The 23,035-nt window shown below is 39.0% G+C and overlaps 2 protein-coding genes across 2 annotated transcripts in view; both read right to left on the bottom strand.

The window, feature by feature from the left end:
- Positions 1 to 1,253: 1,253 nt before the first annotated feature.
- Positions 1,254 to 16,376, bottom strand: LOC114240060 (uncharacterized). Its single transcript, XM_028170505.2, has 14 exons — positions 16,135 to 16,376; positions 14,817 to 14,888; positions 13,980 to 14,129; positions 12,478 to 12,676; positions 10,820 to 10,990; positions 9,856 to 10,019; positions 9,225 to 9,356; positions 7,805 to 7,888; positions 5,481 to 5,636; positions 4,590 to 4,715; positions 3,599 to 3,690; positions 2,459 to 2,645; positions 1,923 to 1,958; positions 1,254 to 1,374 (listed from the first exon to the last, which is right to left on the bottom strand). The coding sequence occupies exons 1-14, from the start codon at positions 16,234 to 16,236 to the stop codon at positions 1,315 to 1,317; spliced, it is 1,731 nt and encodes a 576-aa protein (XP_028026306.2). The 5' UTR covers positions 16,237 to 16,376; the 3' UTR covers positions 1,254 to 1,314.
- Positions 16,377 to 17,626: 1,250 nt separating this feature from the next.
- The window catches only part of LOC114240486 (peroxisomal leader peptide-processing protease), a 37,257-nt gene continuing 31,848 nt past the window's right edge, over positions 17,627 to 23,035 (bottom strand). The window contains exons 10-11 of the mRNA XM_028171059.2: positions 20,557 to 20,714; positions 17,627 to 19,132 (exon numbers count right to left, since the gene is read on the bottom strand). Coding sequence (XP_028026860.2) covers positions 19,047 to 19,132; positions 20,557 to 20,714 — 244 coding nt within the window. The 3' untranslated portion in view covers positions 17,627 to 19,046. The remainder of the gene's footprint in view (positions 19,133 to 20,556; positions 20,715 to 23,035) is intronic.

The following is a 23,035-nucleotide window of genomic DNA, read 5'->3' as shown; positions in this document are numbered from 1 at the left end:
GTCTGGGGGGACGTGTTGTAGTAGTTCCGCCACTACCACAGCATTCCGTACATCCAAAGGATAACAACACAATGGTAACAGTTATCAGAATGAACATTTTATGTGAAACTTATCCTTATTTTAAAAGGTATCCTGTAAATTTATCTAATTCCAAACACATTCCACAGTGATTCCATAAAACAATAATTAAGTAATGTTACTAATACGACGCCCTTAATTAATATTTGAAAACAATCAAACATTTTACGATGCAGGCTTATTTCAACTGTAGCAACAAACTCTAATTAAAACGCCAGTCACTAATAACATAGGTTAATAATCGTATTACCGATTTTCCGAAAAATATTTCAAACTTTCTTCCTCTCAAACCTGAAAACCTTTCACAAGAGTAGTTGTAAAGGATCTGATGAATTCTTCGAATCTCTCTGAAGATAGCACGAAATGGTACGACACGATTGACTGAGTAAATCGAAATGCAATTTTGTGAGATTTATTTTGAAAGTACACCGAGGGAGCAAAGAAAAGTTATAAAAAAGTGCCAAATTTAAAACGCGTCGCTTTTCAATGCGTTTTTATGTATGCTATAACAGCTATAATATGTTAGTAAATTTGAACGAATATATAGAATATTCCAACATCAGTAACAATGGCTCGTGCGAGAAGGAAGTGCGCCGGAGAATTGGTATGGCCAAGAGTGCCATGACTCAGCTCGGAAAAGTCTGGAGGGATCTGGTACGGACTCTAGTCTTCTCGATTTTTTCGTATGTTGCTGAGACCTGGTCACTGAAATCTGCAGACCGCAGGCGCATTGACTTCTTTGAGATGTGGTGCTGGAGAAAGATGCTGCGTATTCCGTGGACAGCATTTCGGACCAACGTATCAATTTTGCAAGAACTGAAAATTTCCTTGCGGCTGTCCTCCGAGTGTCTTCTCAGAGTCCTTGAGCACTTCGGTCACATTGCACGGAAGGATGGTAGCAATCTCGAGAGGCTCATCGTGACTGGTAAGGTAGATGGGAAAAGACCTCGGGGGCGCAGCCCAATACGTTGGTCCGACCAGATCCGCACCTCTCTTGATTCCACGTTTCACAACGCCCTCCACACCGCCAGAAACAAGAATGGATGGAGAAAGATCGTGCATGCGAAGGTGATACAAAAGGATGGTCACGACCCTCAGCAATAAGGAATACGACGCATGGAGGAGGATATTTGAACGTGTCAGTAATTATGGTCAAAATATAAGTACTTAAAGTGTATTTCGAATCATGCTTTATTGCTCTTTTAGGTTATTAAAGCGAACTTAAGATAGCGTTATTCAGTCGTCTTCATCATCAGCGTCTTCATCTGCTTCTTTTTGCTGTTCTACGACTTCGACCTGGAAAAAACAGAGTCAATCAATAATAATAAATAACTACATAAAAAAAACTAGCTGTACCCGTCCGCTTAGCTGGGCATTTAAATTAACATTATTATTTCTCACCCCCACAAAGATTCTCATCATTAACGCCCCCGCAACTAGTGTAGGGAGTCCAACATTCATATAATATTTTTTCATATAATTATTATACCGGAACATCCGTAAAAACCACTGTAATTTATATATTAGTATATAGATACGTATATATATATATAGCATAGTTTAGTACTTTAAATCATCAATCACTACATAGTATAAAACAAAGTCGCTTTCTCTGTCCCTATGTATGCTTAAATCTTTAAAACTACGCAACGGATTTTGATGCGGTTTTTTTTAATAGATGAGTGATTGAAGAGGAAGGTTTATATGTATAATAACATCCATTAAATAGTGGAGAAATCAATAATAAATTACAGTTTCCGAAGCGAAGCGAGGGCGGGTCGCTAGTGTTACTATATAAGAACAACATTCTCATTTAGACTATGTATTTTTTTTCAATTGCTTACCTCCGCTTCGGTTGGTTGTAGTTCCAGTTCAGCCTCCTACAAGAATACAATTGTAAGTCTGATTCTTCACTTTAAGCGAAACAGAGGTTTTATTTGAGGCTAGTCTGAATAACTGGTACATAGTCAAAGTTGTTAAACGATAAAAAAAATTTTTCATTAAATTTTATAAAAAAATATATATTGAGAAACGCACAAAAAGAAACATTCAATAGTTTTATTTGGACTTATTCATATTTATTGATTTTATTTTAGTCATCGTTTATCATCATGACCAATTTTAGATCTCAATGACGGAGCCCTCACATACGTGGTAGGACCTCTTGAGTCCGCGCGGGTGAGTACCACCACCCTGCCTATTTCTGTCGTGAAGCAGTAATGCGTTTCGGTTTGAAGGGTGGGGCAGCCGTTGTGACTATACTTGAGACCTTAGAACTTATATCTCAAGGTGGGTGGCGCATTTACGTTGTGGATGTCTATGGGCTCCAGTAACCAATTAAGCAATAAAAAAAAACGTTAAATAAAAACCCCTCACTCACCGCAACCGACTCTTCTTTGATACTCTGGACTTCCACGTAGTCATCTCCGTATCCAACCGGGAAGAGAGCGAGACAGTCCCTTTCACCAGACTCAGCGTCAGCGCTGATGTAGCACGGATTCAAACCCGCAAGCTGGAGCAGCGGGAGACTGCGTTTGCGCGAGACCATCAGTGCCAGTCTATCTTTACTGTGGAAGGTGGTGTTACTGGTATTACATATTCCCGATCCTGCGGATAGAATGGAAAGCAGTCGACGTCGCCCAAAACACTTAATTTCGGATCCTCCCGATCCATTAACGGTGCTTTTAGGTACCTCAAGCACCGGTCATCGTTCTCGTCGAACCCGTCGCTTGCGACGAAGGGCTCGACGAGCAAATTAACCCACAGACACAGCCCACTGAGTTTCTCGCCGGATCTTCTCGGTAGGTCACGTTTCCGATCCGGTGGTAGATTCTGCGAAGCACGGCTCGTGCTAGGGTTCGTGTTAGCAACATCGTCAGGTTGAGCCCCGTGAGCTCACCTACTAGTTATGGTTACGCTGAAATAGCCTCTCAAGGCTATCAGCTTAGGTAGGAAAAAAAGGTATTACACAGTCCTCTTTGTCTAATCCCTTTTAAAACCAGCTCTAACATGGTTTTAAGAAATTATTTTTGTAGGTGCAACAAAATTAGAAACTGCGCGATATTTCTTTAAAACTATTCAGATCGTAATGCTATTATCGCAATAGGCTTGGAAAATAGCATTCAGAGGTTCGCAAAGTATCTCTTCTTGAATCATTACTGAGAGAATAAACGTCACTCTTGATAAATAATTCATTTCAATGATGTATACATACGATGCATTATACATAATATATATGTATGAAATGCAGTGCTCCAGATCATTGACTGCAGGTACCTCGATGGGCTTATTACTATTATTCTGTAATTCACAAAATATCCCACGCAGAATCATCTAATATTTTATATGAGATATGAGTTCTAAGGTCTGCTGTTCTAACGGCTGCTCCGCCCTTCTAACTGAAACGCATTACTGCTTCACGGCTGAAATGGGCAAGGCGGTGGGTACCTACCCGTGCGGACTCACAGGACGTCCTACCACCAGTGACTTAAAATGTATATAAATATTTAATCATTCGTACTGTCTCCTGAGTCGCTCCATTTTGTCGTATTGTTTGATTGTATATGCGATGTGCTCTGCCGTGAATGGATCATCGCCGACGAAGACGCCCGTCTGCAAAATCATATTCAAGACTAGCTGACCCGACAGACTTCATAGTGCCTCAATCGATAAATAAAAGACCTAAACTTTTGTATAAAATAAACTTAAAACAAAAAAAAGGAATCCGTCCAACGGGGGACACATCAAAGGGAAAACAAAATTGTTATTTTTATTTAATTCGGAGCTTTTTCATATTTGTCTACCTTTTAAACCTTCTCTGGACTTCCACAAATAATTCAAGACCAAAATTAGCTAAATCGGTCCAGCCATTCTCGAGTTTTAGCGAGATTAACGAACAGCAATTCTTTTTTATTTATATAGAAGAAGAAGACAGAAGATTTTTCATAATAAACAATTAAACAATAATAATACATTATTTTATGTAATGCCTTATTTATATTAAATAAAAATAGTACTTTTGTTTTATCTGGTTTCTTTAGGTCACTTCTTTCAGGTTCAGTTAAGTTTGGTTCCTTTTTAGAGAAATATTTTAAGAGCCGACTAATAATTATTGGTAAGTGGTCTGTCTCCCAAACACGAATTAGAGAAGCTCATAATTTCGGGTCGCATAGAAGGCAAGCGGGTCGTGGGCAGAACATCAGCCAATTGGGCAGATCTAGTTAGGAAAGAGGTTGGTAGTGGTCTATAACTTGGGGTCCATGCCACCCATGACCGAACACCGTGGAGTAAAGTCACGTGTGATCCTCAGCAGTAAGGGAACGATGAAGGAGAGAGGTATGTTTTTATGAACGAAGCACCGTTTTGGCACTCATTTCCGTCAAAGAGCCGTCAAGATTGCTTTTAGCCTTATACACGACGGTTAAAGAGCTTTGACAAAAAGCCCGCAGCGAAAGTGTTAAGTTACAAGCTACAGCGGGCGAAGGCACGAACGTGTCCAAAAAATTACTAACAGCGAGTATCTCGTCCGCGTACTGATTCATGACGTCCTGCACGTCTTGTCTCTTGTCCACGCTGAACATGACCAGTACGTGCGGGGGAAGATGTTCGGATTCAATTTCCGACACTTCTTGAACGACCTAATTGAATAAATCGGTATGTTACAAAGATTATATTATAATTATTATGTCCTCTATGCCAATTGTGTTCTGGATTATGATTCCACGAGTTGCGAGCTCTATTTCATTTTATTGCGCTCAAGGATCGACGAGCATAGGGCCCAGGTGATGACGTCAGTAATGCCAAGAGTGTCGTCGGTACCGTCATGCTGGTCCCAACAACTTGAAAACTCATCCTAAGCTTGCTGATGTTCATGAATAATGATTGCCACGTCATGAAATTGGCTGTATGGTCTTCTGCCTTTGTCAGCAATAGTAAAACCGTCGATCACGCCACAATTACCAAAACATTGCTAGCAGATTTGGATCTGTGAGTATACCGGAAGCTACGTACGTACATCACTCGTTTACTGGTGATGGTCGCGAGTCAGGTAGGAGGAACCACTGTTCTGTTTCATTTCTACAGACTACGTCATTACTACAGACGTCTTAATCTCAGTGAGTCTCAGCGACAATCTTCGCAGTGAGTCGCGTTTCCGATCCGGTGGTTTCTGCGAAGCACTGCTTTTGCTAGGGTTAGTGTTAGCAACGTCGTCAGGTTTGAGCCCCGTGAGCTCACCTACTTATAAGGGTTACGCTGAAATGGCCTCTCAAAGCCATCAGCTTAGGTAGGAAAAAAAGCAGTCATGCTTTCTTATTTGACGGTTGGGACAGCAGGTGTACAGTCCTAGAAGTTGGGGGCAGAAGCTACAGTGAGGTATTGTGGTCAAGTAAAAGCTGTTGGACCTTGGGGTAGAAGTACGCTATTCCATTTGCTTTCGCCATCTCGTTAAGTGGCGCATACAGCCCTGGCACCAGCATGCCTCCCGGAGGTATGTACTCTTCTCCTTCAAAGGATACATCAGAATGGAATTCTTCCTCTTCTTCGACTTTCTCTTCGGGCTGTAAAACTATCTGCATTAAAATTCTAGCATCACAAAGTCGTATTAACGAAGTCCAATGTATTAAAAAAAAAAGGTTTCAACAAATAAATTTTTTATCAGAGAAAACTTTTAAAAGAAGTTCATAAATTGCTTTATATTTACATTGTTTTATTTATATTAACGCAAATCTTGTCAATGTATTTATTCACCATCCAACGTAACTGTAGCAAGATTGGTTGATGTAAATTTTATTTGGTTATTATTATGTGTGCATTTCACACATGTAGGATCATATCTAAAATGTAGTTACTTTTTGTTATTTCAATTGTTAATGAATGTTGGAGGGGTATTGAAATCCACTAAAAATACACTTAAATTCATTCATCATCACTATTGCATTTTATAACTTTCGGAAAACATTTCTGCTGATGTTTCGGCGTAACATTAACCTCGGCTTCCATCATCATCTGCAGTCTTGGTTTAGTTTGATATTAAGCAATTATTAAAGCCCACAATAACAAGTGAATTCCCAAACAATACCACAACTATGTACTTCCCAAAATAAATAGGCAGGAAGGTGGTACGACTTCTTTCTTGTATCTTCTATATCGTTCCCTCACCACTGAGGATCGCGACCACATGCGACGTACTTCCAGTGTGCTGGACCGTGGGTGGCATGGACTGCATGGTACAGACTACCACCGAATGCTTCTCTTGCTGGATCTGACCATCTAGCTGGTGTTCTGCCCACAGCGCGCTTGCCCTCTATGCAACCCGTAATTATGAGCTTCTCTCATTCATGTCTGGGAGACCGCATGATGTGTCCGAAGAAGCTCATAACACATTCCCGGCAGATGGAAGAGAGCCTTTTTCGGATGTCTAGCTGCCTTAGAATGGACTCGTTTGTTCTCATGGCAGTCCACGGTATTCGTAGCATCCTCCGCCACACCCACATTTCAAAGGCATCGATCTTTTTGATATCCCGGCTTTTTATGCACCATGTCTCCGCCCCGTAGAGGAATATGGGATAGATCAGTGCCCGCACCAAGCGCATTTTGGTTTAATATCGGATGCTACGATTTTTCCAGATCTTCTCGAGATTGGTCATCGCACTTTTAGCCATACCGGATCTTCGGCGTATCTCCCCCGTGCAGCCACCCTCGGATGTTATTTGCGAACCAAGATATATGAATTCCACTACTTTCTCGTAACCACTGAGTGCATCAGAACGTGGAAGAAATTGCACTCTATCTATTATCATTATTTTGGTCTTGGAGTGGTTGATTTTAAGACCGAGTTTAGCACTTTTTTCCTCCACACGGTTCAGCAGAATTGCCATTTCCTCTTCATCTGATGCAAGCATGGTAGCGTCGTCAGCGTATCTCAGGTTCATGAGTGTTTTTCTCCGCTCACGGAAATACCGCTGTTCCAGCCTTCAAGTGCTCTTCTCATTATATATTCGCCGTAGATATTAAATAATTTGGGTGACAGAATGCAGCCCTGACGCACTCCACGTTCTGTATGGAAGGGTTTAGATCTTCGATTATCCAGTTTCACGAAGCAAGAGCCATCAAGGTACAGATTCCGTATCAGCAGTGTGAGATGAGAAGGAACGCCCATATCAATTAACACACCAAACATGCTACTCCACTGAACACAGTCAAACGCCTTCGCATAATCTATAAAGCATAGCACCAGAGGCTTGTTAAACTCGCGAAATTTCTCAATTAGTACTCGGACGTTAAAAATTTGCTCGCGAGTCCCTTTTCCAGCTACAAAACCAGCTTGTTCTCTCGGTATCTGGTGGTCTATGAAAGCTGATAGTCTGCTGTTTATTATGCAAAGGAGTATTTTACTCGCGTGGGACATGAGCGACAGAGTTCGGTAGTTTTCACACTTCGCTGTGGAGCCCTTCTTATGAAGTGGTACTATTGCAGATTTTGTCCAATCACTGGGCCATTGGCCTGTTTTCCAGATCTTGGTACATATCTGATGGATAATGTTTATCCCTTCTGAACCGAGACTTTGAAGCTTCGCTGCCGACACGCCATCCGGACCAACCACCTTGTACTTAAGTTTTTGTATTGCATATTCAACCTCAGAAAGTAGTATAGGAGGCTCTTCCAGGTGGTCACACTTCACGACTTCTGTACAAAAATCGAATGTAACCAAAGAAATATGCCTTACCTGAACTTCTTCAGTAGTTACAGTTTCTGCTTTCTCTTCTCCTTCTGTTTCCTCGCCTTCTTCCGGCTCAGGATCAGCTGGCAACTGTGAAGCAGGATCACATATTATAATTAAAACTGCCAAATTTCTTGTCAACAACAAAACAACAGAGAAACCTAATCTATACATCTATACATATAAATAAAATTGGAGTGTCTGTTTGTAATATAACCGCTTTTTACTACATGCATATGAATATATATACGGTACATACACCAAAATAACATTTTTGTCTGTCTGTCTATCTGTCTGTGTGTGTGTTTGTTCCGGCTAATCTCTGGAACGGCTGGACCGATTTTGACGGGACTTTCACTGTCAGTGCTGATGATATAAGGAGTAACTTACGCTACTTTTTTTAGACTAGCTTCGCCCCGCGGCTTCACCCGCGGTACGACAATAACCGCAAGTAACATCGCGGGACTCAACTATCAATAATAAAATTTAATGTTTCCGCAGCGAAGCGAGGGGGGGCGGTGGGGTCGCTAGTATATAAATATAATCTAAATATTGTGTAAATGTGACAATGGTTGTTTCGGGTCATCCGTAACCCATTTTCAGTAATAACTGATATACTTATAGCTTTCAAATTTATCATTATTCCATAATTAGTTATTATAAGGAAACCTCCAAACTTTAAGTTTTTATGAGTATACAAGCTATAAGGCCTTCTATAAACGCACTTATTTCAATTTGCAAAGAGTTATTACTTTCAGCAATATATTTAAATGCTAGTAAATGTTGGAATTTGTACGATACCATATAAAATTTTGTTCTGAACTAAACATTGTCATCTTATTTCTTTAGGGGCTGAGCAAATGTAATCCACATTTTGAACAGCAGATTTTTTGATGATGTAATTGACCGTTGATAATAAAACTTTAAGATAAAATAGTTCACTAATTAAGAAGTATCGCTTGCGACCAGTGACCGCGGACGATTACATCGCTATCGGCTTAGATTGGGTGCAAACCTCAATTTCTTAACAATTCATAAAAACCTCAACAGTAAGAAAAAAAATCTGGTCGTAACTTGTTTACAGCAACAATATAAATTCAGTTATTGATTTTTTTATTTTTTATTTTTTACCCGCCGCGCGGATATGGTATATGGGAGTTGAATTTTTACTGGTGGCAGAACCTCTTGTGAGTCCGCACGGGTAGGTACCACCACCCAGCCTATTTCTGCCGTGAAGCAGTAAATGCGCTTCGGTTTGAAGGGCGGGGAGCCGTTGGCAACTATACTTTCAACAGCTGTTTTTATTTAGTTTAAGCATTGATTGGTGTTTGATGGTGTTGTCTCTTACATCTCACTTCGCGTTAAGTAGCCTCCTTTCGAAAAAAATGTTGAAATGAATAATGCGACAAGTATGATCTTATATTACCCCAGCTTGTATTCTTGCCATTCTCTCTTCGTCCTGTCGTTGCTTCTCGATCCTCTGTCTCTCCTCTTCTGCTTCTCTTGCTAAACGAGCCTGTTCTGCTGCCAATCTATCCCTGTCTGCTTTTTCTTCACGCTTAAATGTATATATGACCAGGGTTAGTTGCAATGACAGAAACTACAGGCGTCGGAGTGGGAATACTCCTACAACTACCAAAGATTTGCTGGAAAGACACAGACGCGTATCACCGTTATGCTATGAAAAACCGATTCACAGTAGGTAGGCAGCGGCTTGGCTCTGCCCCTGGCATTGCTGAAGTCCATGGGCGACGGTAACCACTCACCATCAGGTGGGCCGTATGCCCGTCTGCCTACAAAGGCAATAAAAAAAAAAAAAAAGTTATCGAATAGATTTTTTTTAATTTTTTTTTATTGCCTTTTTAGGCAGACGAGCATACGGCCCACCTGATGGTGAGTGGTTACCGTCGCCCATGGACTTCAGCAATGCCAAGGGCAGAGCCAAGCCGCTGCCTACCGCTAGCCAAGCCGCTGCCTACCGCTAGCCAAGCCGCTGCCTACCGCTAGCCAAGCCACTGCCTAAAGCTATTTAGTAATTTAGTTCAGTAGCTATTTACCAATTTCTGCATCTTAGCTTCGTATCTGTCCCGACGCACTTCTCGCGCTGTTTTACTGATGGTCGCGTATCTTTCAAAGGCTGGTATTGGAGGAATTTGTTTCTCCGGTGGTACGTCCTCCTTCGGCTCAGGAATCTCTTCGTATAGAGCGTAACGCAAAAGTTCTGTTTCGATAAGTTCAATAATTCACTAGAGTAAAACTGATTTGCTTGACTGAATTAAATTAATTAATTGGCCATAAGAAAAAAATAATAATCGCCCCGAGCAGTAAACCTAGAATAACTTTTGATTATTATTAATTAAATATTCCTAGTACATACCAATGCAAAAGGTCTACCAACTCTACCTTACCACCATTTAGTAAAAAATAGGAATAATTAGCCACATAAAACTCCAAATAGTTCGGATACTTTTTTTGTAGTTTTTATGTGAAGTTTTGAAGATTTATGTGTCTTGTTTAAAATTTTCTTGAAAATACGTTTATTTTCTCTAGATGGACGAAAACGTTCACGGCCATTTTGGTGTAAAATGGTTACCGGAGCAAATAGAAATTACAAAACGAATTCTACCAACTAGGACCTCTTGTGAGTCCGCACGGGTAGGTACCATCACCCTGCCTATTTCTGCCGTGAAGCAATAATGCGTTTCGGTTTGAAGGGCGGGGCAGCCGTTGTAACTATACTTGAGACCTTAGAACTTATATCTCAAGGCGGGTGGCGCATTTACGTTGTGGATGTCTATGGGCTCCAGTAACCACTTAACATTCATAAATGAACTGTCAACCTGCATATTCGTTTTTATAAAAAATCAACGAACACACTGTCGTATTTATCATAGCAGATACACCCTACGTTGCCCGGGTCATGATGTTTGTTAGAAGTATCCTATATATCGATCTAGGTTCTAAGCTATATATGCTCTAACATCTATTTTATCTAAAGCTCTAATAAAAAAAAGTACTAACTGACAAAATCCCTGTTGTCCGTATCGAACATCTTGAAGAGCACCACCATAGCCTCCCCGTTCATGAGCGCGTGGAGACACGCCTCGTTCGGGTCCACGTCGCTCATATACAGGGCTTCCTTGACGCCTGCTTCGGTCAATTTAAACGTCTCTTTAGCTGCAACCTGAATATCTAAGAAATATATTAATTGATATGTCAACTACTTTTACTTTACTTTCAATGACGCGTTTTTATTGTCATACTATTATTATTTTAGGCGTTACGATTACGTAAAGTTAATGTGGCTCTTTGTAAGGAGCCACAAAGAGCCACGAAGGCCTTTCAGGGACACGACCTTCAGCAATGAAGTAGGCGACTAAGAAGAAGAAGAAAAAGAAGAAAGTTTATGTGGCCTCATGGACAGCTCGGCGAACAGTCAGACGCTGTAGAAGAAGTTTATTACATCCACGACTCATCATAAAATATATACACTAGCTGTACCGGTCCGCTTCGCTGGGCATTTAACATTAACATTATTATTTCTCACCCCCACAAAGATTCTCATCATTAACGCCCCCGCAACTGGTGTAGGGAGTCCAACACTCATATAAGTATTAGCCTATCCATTAAGTACACGTATTTTCTACATGGATACCAAGTTTCAAGTCAATCGGATGCACGGTTCAGTAGTTATAACGGAACATCAGTAAAAACTACTGTAGTGTTATATATTAGTATATAGATATATATTTATGGTTGAAGGATTATGTACTGATAGCCCGGAGGCCTTTTCAGTTTCATCAGGACAGGTGGGCGAGCACGTTCCAGGAGGGGTGGGATTTGCTAACAGCTGCCCGAGCGCCTCCGAAGGAGACCAATCAACTCAAGAGCAGCTATTTTGCGAATGAAACTACTACTAGATCGGAAGAATACAATACATCGATCGAGTTAGTCTGTAAGCAGACTTCCGATCAACTGTTGTTTTTCGCTACAGCATAAAATGCTTCAGACTTATAAGATAGGCAATGAAAATGCGGCCATTTTAGACAAACAGTTAACATGATCTTTGAAATAGTTGTTCTATGAATCGACGAGTGATATGAGCTATTAGTTCAGTGGTCAGCAACCCGCGGCTCCTGGACTCCTCTCGGCTGCGGCTCTTCCGCGAAATGTTTTAGTTCAGGCACGGAATATTATTACTTATCACCTTGCTTTGCAAGAAAACGAGTAGACATTTTTGAAACACAAAGCTATAAAAATATATGTTTTTCCTTTTTTTATTGCTCGTGTAGGCAGACGAGCATTCGGCCCACCTGATGGTGAGTGGTTACCGTCGCCCATGAACTTCAGCAATGCCAGGAGCAGAGCCAAGCCGCTACCTACCGTTGAAAAAGAAATTTTAAAGAAAAAGTAAATAAAAATGTTAAAGAAATAGCTCTTAGAATAAATTATGATACAATTGTGTGTTATCTATATATATGTACATATGCGTTAGGGTCTTTTGGTTGACAAGCCTGCCGACAACTGTATTCGTATTATACGGGAAAAAAACAGGTGTTTGTTGATTTTATAAAGGCAATTTGAGGTCCGGTGAAACCGCGCGACCAACAAGTAGTAAATGTTCCCAAAAACCTAAGCATACTGTTTTTGATGGGGTACTTAAAAAAAACGAAACTTACTTATCATATCCCATTTTTCGTATAGATCATAATGTGCTTGATGGCAGTGCGGCCAAAATAGGATGAAATTGAACCTCTTCACATGCCTCGCCATGCGTTCCGCAACACGCTTCTTGCGTGCCGCTAGAGTTAAGACACGTAGTCTTTCTGTGGCCTCTTTGTACTCTTCTTCCAATCTCAAATCCTCTTGGATCTTCGCCTTCGAAATGAACATTAAAATAAATTTATTATTTACTAGCGACCCGCCCTCGCTTCGCTTCGGAAACATTAAAACACACATGAAACCAAAAAATAAATAAAAAAAAGTAGCCTATGTTCATCAGGGACAATGTCGGCATCTAATGGAAAAAGAATTCTTCAAATCGGTCCAGTAGTTTCGGAGCCTATTCGAAACAAACAAACAAACAAATCTTTCCTCTTTATAATATTAGTATAGATATAGACTAGCTGACCCGGCAGACTTCGTAGTGCCTCAATCGATAAATAGAAGACCTAAACTTTTGTATAAAATAAATTTAAAACAAACAAAAGGAATCCATCCGACGGGGGACACGTCAAAGGGAAATCAAAATTGTTATTTTTATTTAATTCCGAGCATTTTCATATTTATCTACCTTTTAAACTTTCTCTGGACTTCCACAAATAATTCAAGGTCAAAATTAGCCAAATCGCTCCAGCCGTTCTCTGGTTTTAGCGAGGCTAACGAACAGCAATTCATTTTTATATGTATAGATATATTAATATCAATTTAAATTTAATTATTATATTAAGCGCATGCCCTTTTATTGTCTTTATAGCCGGACGAGTACATGGCCGACCAGTGTGCTTAGTGCGAGTTTTTTAAAGTTCTCGATAGCGTAAAAGTTAACTCAAATTTGTGAGCAGTTGGAACAGCGCCCCTAGCGGCAAACGTACGCAAACTTTCCAACTCCATACAAATGAGTTAACTTTTACGCTATCGAGAACGTTAAAAAACTCGCACTAAGCACACTGGTAGTGAGCGATTACCGTGACTTATGGACGTCAGCAATGTCAGGGCTATAGTCAAGCTCCTGTTAATGTCGTAATACTGGTGGTAGGATGTATTGTGAGTCCGTACGGGCAGGTACCGTCACCCTGCCTATTTCAGCCGTAAAGCAGGAATGCGTTTCAGTTTGAAGGGTGGGGCAGCCGTTGTAACTATACTGAGACCTTAGAACTCATATCTCAAGGTGGGTGGCGGCATTTACTTTGTAGATATCTATGGACTCCGGTAACCAATTAACACCAGGTGGGCTGTGAGTTCGTCCACCTATCTATGCGATAGATAAGAAATTACCAACCGTCTTCTAAGGCTTGTGTGACATGAGCTGTCAACCTCATTTATTCATTTTGATTTAGTTAAGGGATAAATTACCAAGTTTAGTAGTGAATTAGAACAAGCAATGAAATAGGATAACTTGTGATACTAACACTACAGTTTCATAATGAAGGAAAGCTAAAAGTATGTATTTAATACAAACAGATTCCTCGGGCAATAATTCCGTGATCTCTTGCTTCTTCCTCACGATTTCCGTGTCTATTTCCCGCTGCATGAGCCCCATCTCTTCCTCTATGATACGGCACAGCTCTATTCCGTTGGCGCCAAACATTGCTCTTGTTAATTTGCCTTTCTATAGAAGAAACGGGATTGTTAATAGATTAAATCATCTTTAGGCAGGTGTTGTACGGTTTATTTTGAGTACAAGATGGAAGTCGTTAATTTATGCGCATAAGGTTTATATTTTAGTGAGTAGTTTCCTTTTTTTCTGCATAGATAGGTAAACGAGCTCACAGCCCAGCTGGTGTTAAATGGTTACCGGAGCCCATAGATATCTACAACGTAAATGCCGCCACCCACCTTGAGACATGAGTTCTAAGGTCTCAGTATAGTTACAACGGCTGTCCCACTCTTCAAACTGAAACGCATTACTGCTTCACGGTTGAAATAGGCAGGGTGGTGGTACTTACCCGTGCGAACTCACAAGCGGTCTTACCACCAGTAATTACACAAATTATAATTTTACGGGTTTGATTTTTATTACACGATGTTATTACTTCACCGTGGAAGTCAATCGAGAACATTTGTTGAGTACGCATTTCATTAGAAAAATTGGTACCCGCCTGCGGGATTCGAACCGGTGGTGCATCGCTCGATACGAATGCACCGGATGTCTTATCCTTTAGGCCACGACGACTACAAAAATTTGCCCTAGGCTTTGAGGCTCTCCATAGATAAACGGGGCTTATTATCACATTAGGTTGTTTATATCATATAACACGTATATAAAACACCGATAAAGAGAAAAGCAATAACTTACAAATATGAATAGAAATACGGGTTCACTTTTATCTTTAAATCTTGATAAAGCAGTGATGTTATCGGCTAAGGCCTAGGAAGTGAAAGTAATTATTAGTAATTAGGAAAAGATGCCCGATATTCGCTACAATATTTTCAGGATAAGATTACATATAAAAAAAGTTCAGAACATCAAAGTTCGGGTCGTCAGTCTACCGGAAGATTTTGCTCTTTACCACAAAATAAGTAAATAGCAGTAGGTAGGCAACGGCTTTAATGTACGCGTGGTGTTGCTAACATCTATGAGTGACCATAAGCACACTTACTACTTTCTGGTGAGGTATGCTTTTCTGTTTACATAGGCTATAAATTTTTATAAATTTCGCAAATTGTATTAAATCATGTTATATTTTCTTCCAAATTATAACATACAATCACCAGTTGCTCTTTGACCTTTCAAATAAGCGTTATCCTAACAGAGCAAGTTTGCGCGAATTTTATTCATAGGGATACGTATTTATGATATCTTCACGTAACTTTTGTCGAAGATTTGTACCTATTGATGATTTATGAATTGAATGTTCTACATTAAAAATCATGTATTGACTAGAATATGTTGATCGACTCGATAAAACTGACGTAAATGCATTAGAACATTTTCTAGAACCTTTCATTCTCACAGCGGCGGTTGGCAATAGCTACTCATTGTCTGCCTTAATCAATTTTAAATTTTTTTTATTGCTTAAATGGTTGGACGAGCTGACAGCCCACCTGTTGTTAAGTGGTTACTGAAGTCCATAGACATCTACAATGTAAATGCCGCCACCCACCTTGAGATATGAGTTCTAAGGTCTCGGTATAGTTACAACGGCTGCCTCACCCTTCAAACCGAAACGCATTATTGCTTCACGGCAGAAATAGGCAGGGTGGTGGTACCTACCCGTACGGACTCACGCGAGGTCCTACAACCAGTAAAAATTAAAACTTAATAATTAATTAAAATAATTGTCCTATTTAAAGTTTAGTTTTAGTAAAGTATTCCCGTTTATCACATTTAATTTAGCTATAATACAATTAAAATAAATCTTAATATTGTCTAGTGTATTTTTTTTTTTATTGCTTAGACCTGTGGACGAGCTCACAGCCCACCTGGTGTTAAGTGGTTACTGGAGCCCATAGACATCTACTACGTAAATGCGCCACACACCTTGAGATATAAGTTCTAAGGTCTCAGTATAGTCACAACGGCTGCCCCACCCTTCAAACCGAAACGCATTACTGCTTCACGGCAGAAAAAAGCGGGGCGGTGGCACCTACCCGTGCGGAAAAAAGTTACTTACTTTGACCATCGCGATTCGATCTTGTCCGATTTCCAGTTTCCCCTTCCTAATAGCGTTGCCCGTGGCCAGACAGAACCCACAGAACTCAGAGTATACTTCCATACCTAGTATTTATGTTTTATTTATTTACGATATATTTCAATAAGCATTGAATATTATAGACAATTGCACTCATTCTCTATCGATAAGCTATTGCCTGAGCCTTTGGACAGTGAGAGATAAAAAATAGAGGTCTTAATAGAGTAAGATTTACGGCTAAGGTACCCTTTGAAGCAAAATGAACGATGGCTTCGCGAGATGAGGCTTGGTACCAGCTTTGAGGTGTCAAACTTAATGTTAGAATTGAAGAATTAAGCAAGTCATGAGACGATGTCTCGGACCGTGACTGGTCTCTTTGTAGACACTACCGAACCCAACCAAGACATATAGGCATAGATAAAATCATCAACTTCATATATATATATATAATGGTAAAGGAACATTACCTATCCGCCTAGTGTTGTTTGTTTGGTTATGCTCCTTACTGTTAATTTATGATGTGTATGTAAGTATATTGGAATATAAATCATATGGTGATTTCATATTGTGTTTAACGGTATATATATATATATATATATTTATTGTATCTATGTATTTTCTTTAATAATGTGTTGTCAATAGTACACAGCAATATATCTGCTATATCTTTATCTGTCCAGAATTTCGAGTAATTAAACGGTTGTCTGAAAGAGATCTCGCCTTTAGCGATAAGACCGCCTATTGTACAAACGTATCTGTTTGTTGACTGTTTTCTGATGTTAATTGTGTTTTGGTGTGCAATAATGTTTTCTCTCTCTCTCTCTCTCTCTCTATACTAACAAATGAGCTGATCGTAATGTGCCCGGATGAAATTCTCGAACTCTTCGTCGTTTTCCACTGATTCCTGAATAGAGACTTGTCCTTTACGTGCCATTTCTATGTAATTATTCTATCTAGTTATATACCGCACTCAACTTCAGCCGAATGACAGACATCAGAACTAGACGCAGACCGAATTAAGAATATATATTTTCTTAAAATAGTTTTCATTCTTAATTTTATAATAACTCGAACACTTTTCGCTTCGTTAATGGATTTTGTTTGTTACGGAACTATTAGTTTAATTAAAAAAACGGAATTATTTTTTGTATTAGCAATTGAAAACCACTGATTGATCTAACTGATCTCAAGACGTGGTTGCTGTAATTTGGTCTTATCATCTCGTGAAACTGCGTCCTCTGGAACGCTGTATGAACTATGTAGGTAGTAGACAAAAAAACTCCATATTTATTTAATCGACGGCCAAGATTTTAAAGGGTTGGACAGCCGTCGTAACTATACTGAGACCTTAGAACTTATATCTCAAGGTAGGTGGCGCATTTTCGTCTATGGGCTCCAGTAACAACTTAACACCAGGTGGGCTGTGAGCTCGTCCACCCATCAAAGAAATAAAAAAAAAATTGAAACATTCAAATATTTTACTATACCATTTATTGAAAAAGTCATACACAAAAGTTTACTACAAGTAATAAAAAAATATAAAAAATTTACGTTGTTCTTAACCTAAATTTTTATATCAAATTAAATTCGGTAGCTAAAAGAAATAAAAAATATCACATTCACAATTAAAAAATGAATACTTTGGCACATTTTGGAAATTGGCTGCGGAAACATAATGTCCGAACCTACGCGATCATGCTAACATATTAAAAAAATACTATACAATATGTGTTTGTTTGTAAAAAAAAAAACAATTAATTCTAATAAGCTTCTTCGCGCTTAAAATCTACGATTACAATTAAAGACTGGCATATTATGTTACTTCATCTACGACGAATCTGATCCAAATATCTCATTCATTGCGTGACATCTACATAAACACGGTTTCTTGAGGTTTTTGTTTTAAATTTTCTTGAGGTCATGAATTTTATGGTTTCTTGATTAATTATTGAAAGAAGTATTTATTAATAAAATGATCGAACATGTGTGCCTCGTGGTTTTACCAGCGTCAAATTCACAACAAAATTAAATATGTTGATTTTCCCGGGCCAAAGATTTTTTTTATGTCACACTGGTCCTTAAATGACCCGTCAACTTGCATATTCGTTTTTATAAAAATTCAACCAACACACTGTCGTATTGGTCATAGCAGATACACCCGACGTTGCCCGGGTCTTTAGAAGTATCCTATATACCGATCTAGGTTCTAAGCTATATATTATGCTCTAGAATCTATTTCATCTAAATATATTATGATATAATTTAATTTTGTTTATTTTTGTTGTTAATGCACTGTCGATTGCACCTATAATTGAGGTGACATCTGCCATGAACTTTTGTCAATTGGTCAATGTTTTGTATTGATGATCACTTTGTTGGTGCAACTTAATAAATAAATAAATAAATAAAATAAATAAAGCTGTACAAAATTTATTGCGTAAAAAAATATTTAAAAAGGGTTTATCCAACAATATGCCTCTTGGATATGAATTACCAAAATGAGTTGAGCTACATACACACGACTTTTATAGCCGAAAGACGGACCAATAAACACGGGTCTTGCCCATTTTCACTACAGAGATCCGTATAAAGGGAATATTTAGGATGCAAAAGCGTTATATTTTGTGAGAAAGATTTTTTTTTCCAGGGAAATCTAAACTACAGTACCCGACGTTATCTATTGCACATCGTCTATTATACGTAGCCTAAAATAACCGATCCTCTTTTCATAGGACGGTGTGCAATATTTAACGCCGGGTACTGTACCTCCGAGCTATTGCAATTTCTACATATACGAAATCACGGAAACTACTGGTATTCATGATTATTTTAATAAATGTTTTTTTTTTTTTAATATATTATCGTATGAGAATGGATATGAGCATTGTTTAGGTTTATATTTTGGAGCGGTACGGCAACAGTCGCCATTGCGATTGAATGATTTCTCTTTGATTTTCCAAATTTTGAAGGTTGTTCGGATCTGAAAACGAAATTTTATATAAATTACTAAACAACAACAGAAATTATTAAATAGGGCGCCATTTTTTAATATAACATTTTAGTGTTGGCAATATAGCGTTTCAAATACAAAATTAAGGACTTTTTGGCGGGAACGCGAGGAGTGAATTTGTGTGATTTGTTTTATTTTGTCTATTTAGTGTTTCTTCGGATTTAAATGTGTAATAACGGTGGTTTGTTAACTGTTTAATATCTGTGAAAGTGCACAAATGTGGGAAAATGAAACAAAGCCGCTGGACGTAACTTCACGGGACCCTCCAAAAAGTCAACTGAAAAAATCTCCGTAAACGACCACCATTTTACTGAGATTATATTTCATCCCATATCATCTCATCCCATTTCATTTAATTTCATCACAGTTGATTAATGTCCCAAATTAATCATCTTCATTTCATTTCCCTCCATATTACCATTTTTCATAAATATAAGAAAGTAAATTAAAATAAGACATGACCTAACTAACGGTCGTAGTTACCAGGTCATAAAACCTCTTTAAAAAAAAAAAAATTAAAAAATTTTTGAATACAGAATGTTTACTGGTGGTAAGACGTCTTGTGAGTTCGCACGGGTTGGTACCACAATCCTACCTATATCGGCTGTGAAGCAGCAATGCGTTTCAGTTTGACAGGTGGGGCAACCGTTGTACTGTTAAAACTGAGACCTTTATTGCTTAGCTGAGTGGACGAGCTCACAGCCCACCTGATGTTAAGTGGTTACTGGAGCCCATAGACATCTACAACGTAAATGCTCCACACACCTTGAGATATACTTCTAAGGTCTCAGTATAGTCACAACGGCTGCCCCACCCTTCAAACCGAAACGCATTACTGCTTCACGGCAGAAATAGGCGGGGCGGTGGTACCTACCCGTGCGGACTCGCAACAGGTCCTACCACCAGTAATTACGCAAATTATAATTTTGCGGGTTTCATTTTTATTACACGATGTTATTCCTTCACCGTGGAAGTCAGTCGTGAACATTTGTTGAGTACGTATTTCATTAGAAAAATTGGTACCCGCCTGCGGGATTCGAACACCGGTGCATCGCTTCAACACGAATGCACCGGACGTCTTATCCGTTAGGCCACGACGACTTCACGACCTTAGAACTCGTATCTCAAGGTGTGTGGTGCATTTACGTTATAGATGTCTATGGGCTACGTTGACCATTTGACATTAGGTAGGCCGTGAGCTCTTCCACCCAGCTAAGCAATAAAAAAAATTCATTAATTTAATTTCACTTCATATTATCATTTTTATATAAAATATAAATTACAACAAGACTTCACTTAAAGGTCTTAATTACCAGGTCATAAAATCCCTTTAAAAAAAAAAAGAGAGAACATCCTATTTCTTATTAAAATCAGTTACGAAGGTAGGCACCTACCCTTGCTGATCATGAACTTCTGCACGGAGTCCTTGAAGGCCGTGGCCGGCACCGCCATGTTCACGTACGGGTAATACGCGTTCTCGTCGTTCTTGGCATTGCTCACAATTATGCCGACCACTTCTATGCCGCTGGTCAGACGAATTATTGGACCACCGCTGTAAATTTAATCATTTTCTTTTAGTTATTTTTTTTCCAATTTATTGAGTATAACTACAATTGTTAATCTCACTTATATTATAAACGCGAAAGTTTGTAAGGATGTATGTTTGTTCTTTTTTTTATTTTATTTTATTTATAAGGCACACAATACACATACACACACTTTCTTTTACGCAAAAACTAATTAATGGATTTTAATGAAACTTTGCAATAATATAGGTTACTAGCGACCCGCCCTCGCTTCGCTTCGGAAACTGTAATTTATTATTGATTTCTCCACTATTTAATGGATGTTATTAGGTATACAAATAAACCTTCCTCTTCAATCACTCTATCTATTAAAAAAACCGCATCAAAATCCGTTGCGTAGTTTTAAAGATTTAAGAATACATAGGGATATAGGGACAGAGAAAGCGATTTTGTTTTATACTATGTAGTGACACATAAGAATAGCACATAGGCTATAAAGATATAGTGTGAATTACCAAAAATATAACGACAAGCGTCAAGAAGTAGAAACAAAATCTGCCATCTTATTTTCATAATCAATATGATAAATTAGAGTTCCCGAAACGAAGCGAGAGTGGGTCGCTAGTTATTTATAAAAAGAAAAAAAAACTTATTTCTCAATCTACCCTACTAAGAATGATTTTGCAATCGAGCGATACGACTGGTCCGGAGTTCGAATCTCGCGGGCGGGTACTAATTTTTGTAACGAAATACCACCTATTAGACAGTCACAAGTGCCACGATGAATGAATAAAAATCAAAATTCGAGATGATCCCCTCATCTCCTTTTTATCATCGCACCTCCCGCCATCGGAGCAGAGTTCATCCATATTATCTGGAACCGCTGCGTTCATCGACGGTGCGTTTCCAAAGATCCTTTTTGCCACGTACCATCCGGCTTTGGAATGAACTCCCCTCCACGGTGTTTTTCGAGCGCTATGACATGTCCTTCTTCAAACGAGGCTTGCGGAGAGTACTTTATGGTAGGCAGCGGCTTGGCTCTGCCCCTGGCATTGCTGACGTCCATGAGCGACGGTGACCACTTACCATCAGGTGGGCCGTATGCTCGTCTGCCTACAAAGGCAATAAAAAAAAACCGCAAACATTACATTTTACGCAATTACCGGTCTGAAAATGGCACCTATGACAGAGAAGTTGAGAAGTGCGCGTTTGGGATGGTATGGACATGTGATGAGACGAAATGAAAATGAGGTTGGTAAGAGAGTTTTAACTATGAATGTGGAAGGCTTTAGAGGAAGAGGCAGACCTAAGAAAAAATGGATGGATTACGTGAAAGACGATATGTGTAAGAGGGGAGTGAGCGAAGAAATGGTATATGATAGAAGAGTGTGGAAGGAGAAAGCGCCGACCCCAGGTGACTGGTGTAGTGTGCAGCTCACCTAACCTTATATTTGTAACTGCACACACTAAATTATAACAGTATTACACGAATTGTCGACTTGAACAGTTCTCTTTTATTTCACCTACAACACTCTAATACATGGCGACCCTTAGCCAGCAGTTAAAATTTTGCAACATACATAAATTACGAGAGTAGCTGAATAAATTATGAACAAATACAATGATGAAGAATAGAAGTTTGTGAAGACGAAAAGAGGAAAGAAGATTTTCAAATTACCGAAAATGAAAAAAAAAAAGAAGAAAAAAATAAACCCTCACAGAAGATTGATTTAGATGAAGCGATGAGAACAATAGAAAAAGACAGAAAAGGGTGTTGCTGCCGGGAGCCGGGAGAATGCTCAAGCCTTATGATGAGAGGATACGCAGGGCGCCGGGAGATAAATTGTACGGGTCCGAGATGGAGCAGCTAGGAGTCAGTTCGAGTCCAATGCTGAGGAGTTCATTCACCCATGCTACGTAAGACGTCATGACCTACATATACGTTGACAGTAAATACGTGCTTACTGCAATGTAAGTTTTTGTTCTGATATTGTAATTTTTTTTTGTTATTATAATGTTTTTGTTTATTATATAAATTTTATATGATATTATTAAGTTCATGCGAAATTACTTTATATTCAGTTTAAGGAAATTATGTCAGAATGATAGAATATTCTAATTGTGCTACAAAAATGTCAGACTCATTTGATATTAAGACTGCAATTTCCCTGTTGCCGGTAATGAATGGCCAAGAGCAGGTGACAAATAAACTTGTCGATGGTATTCTTTTTTATAGTTCGCTCATCAATGATGACAGTAAAATTAAATTAATAGATTTCGTATTAAAAACACGTCTCTCACCTAGTGCAAAACTGCGCCTTAAAGCTAAGTATGCTGACATCGAAAG

Source organism: Bombyx mandarina, chromosome 19, assembly GCF_030267445.1.
Source record: "Bombyx mandarina strain Sakado chromosome 19, ASM3026744v2".
NCBI lineage: Eukaryota > Metazoa > Arthropoda > Insecta > Lepidoptera > Bombycidae > Bombyx > Bombyx mandarina.
The sequence above is the reverse complement of the archived record's forward strand: the minus strand, read 5'-3'. Positions and strand labels throughout refer to the sequence as shown.

Coding starts and splice junctions, on each gene's coding strand:
- LOC114240060 (XM_028170505.2), bottom strand. CDS start 16,236: ATGGAAGTATACTCTGAGTTCTGTGGGTTCTGTCTGGCCACGGGCAAC. Junction 4,716..5,480: donor TAGCGTACTTCTACCCCAAG/GTCCAACAGCTT, acceptor TTATTCAATTAG/GTCGTTCAAGAAGTGTCGGA. Junction 2,646..3,598: donor ATGGAGCGACTCAGGAGACA/GTACGAATGATT, acceptor CACCTTCCACAG/TAAAGATAGACTGGCACTGA.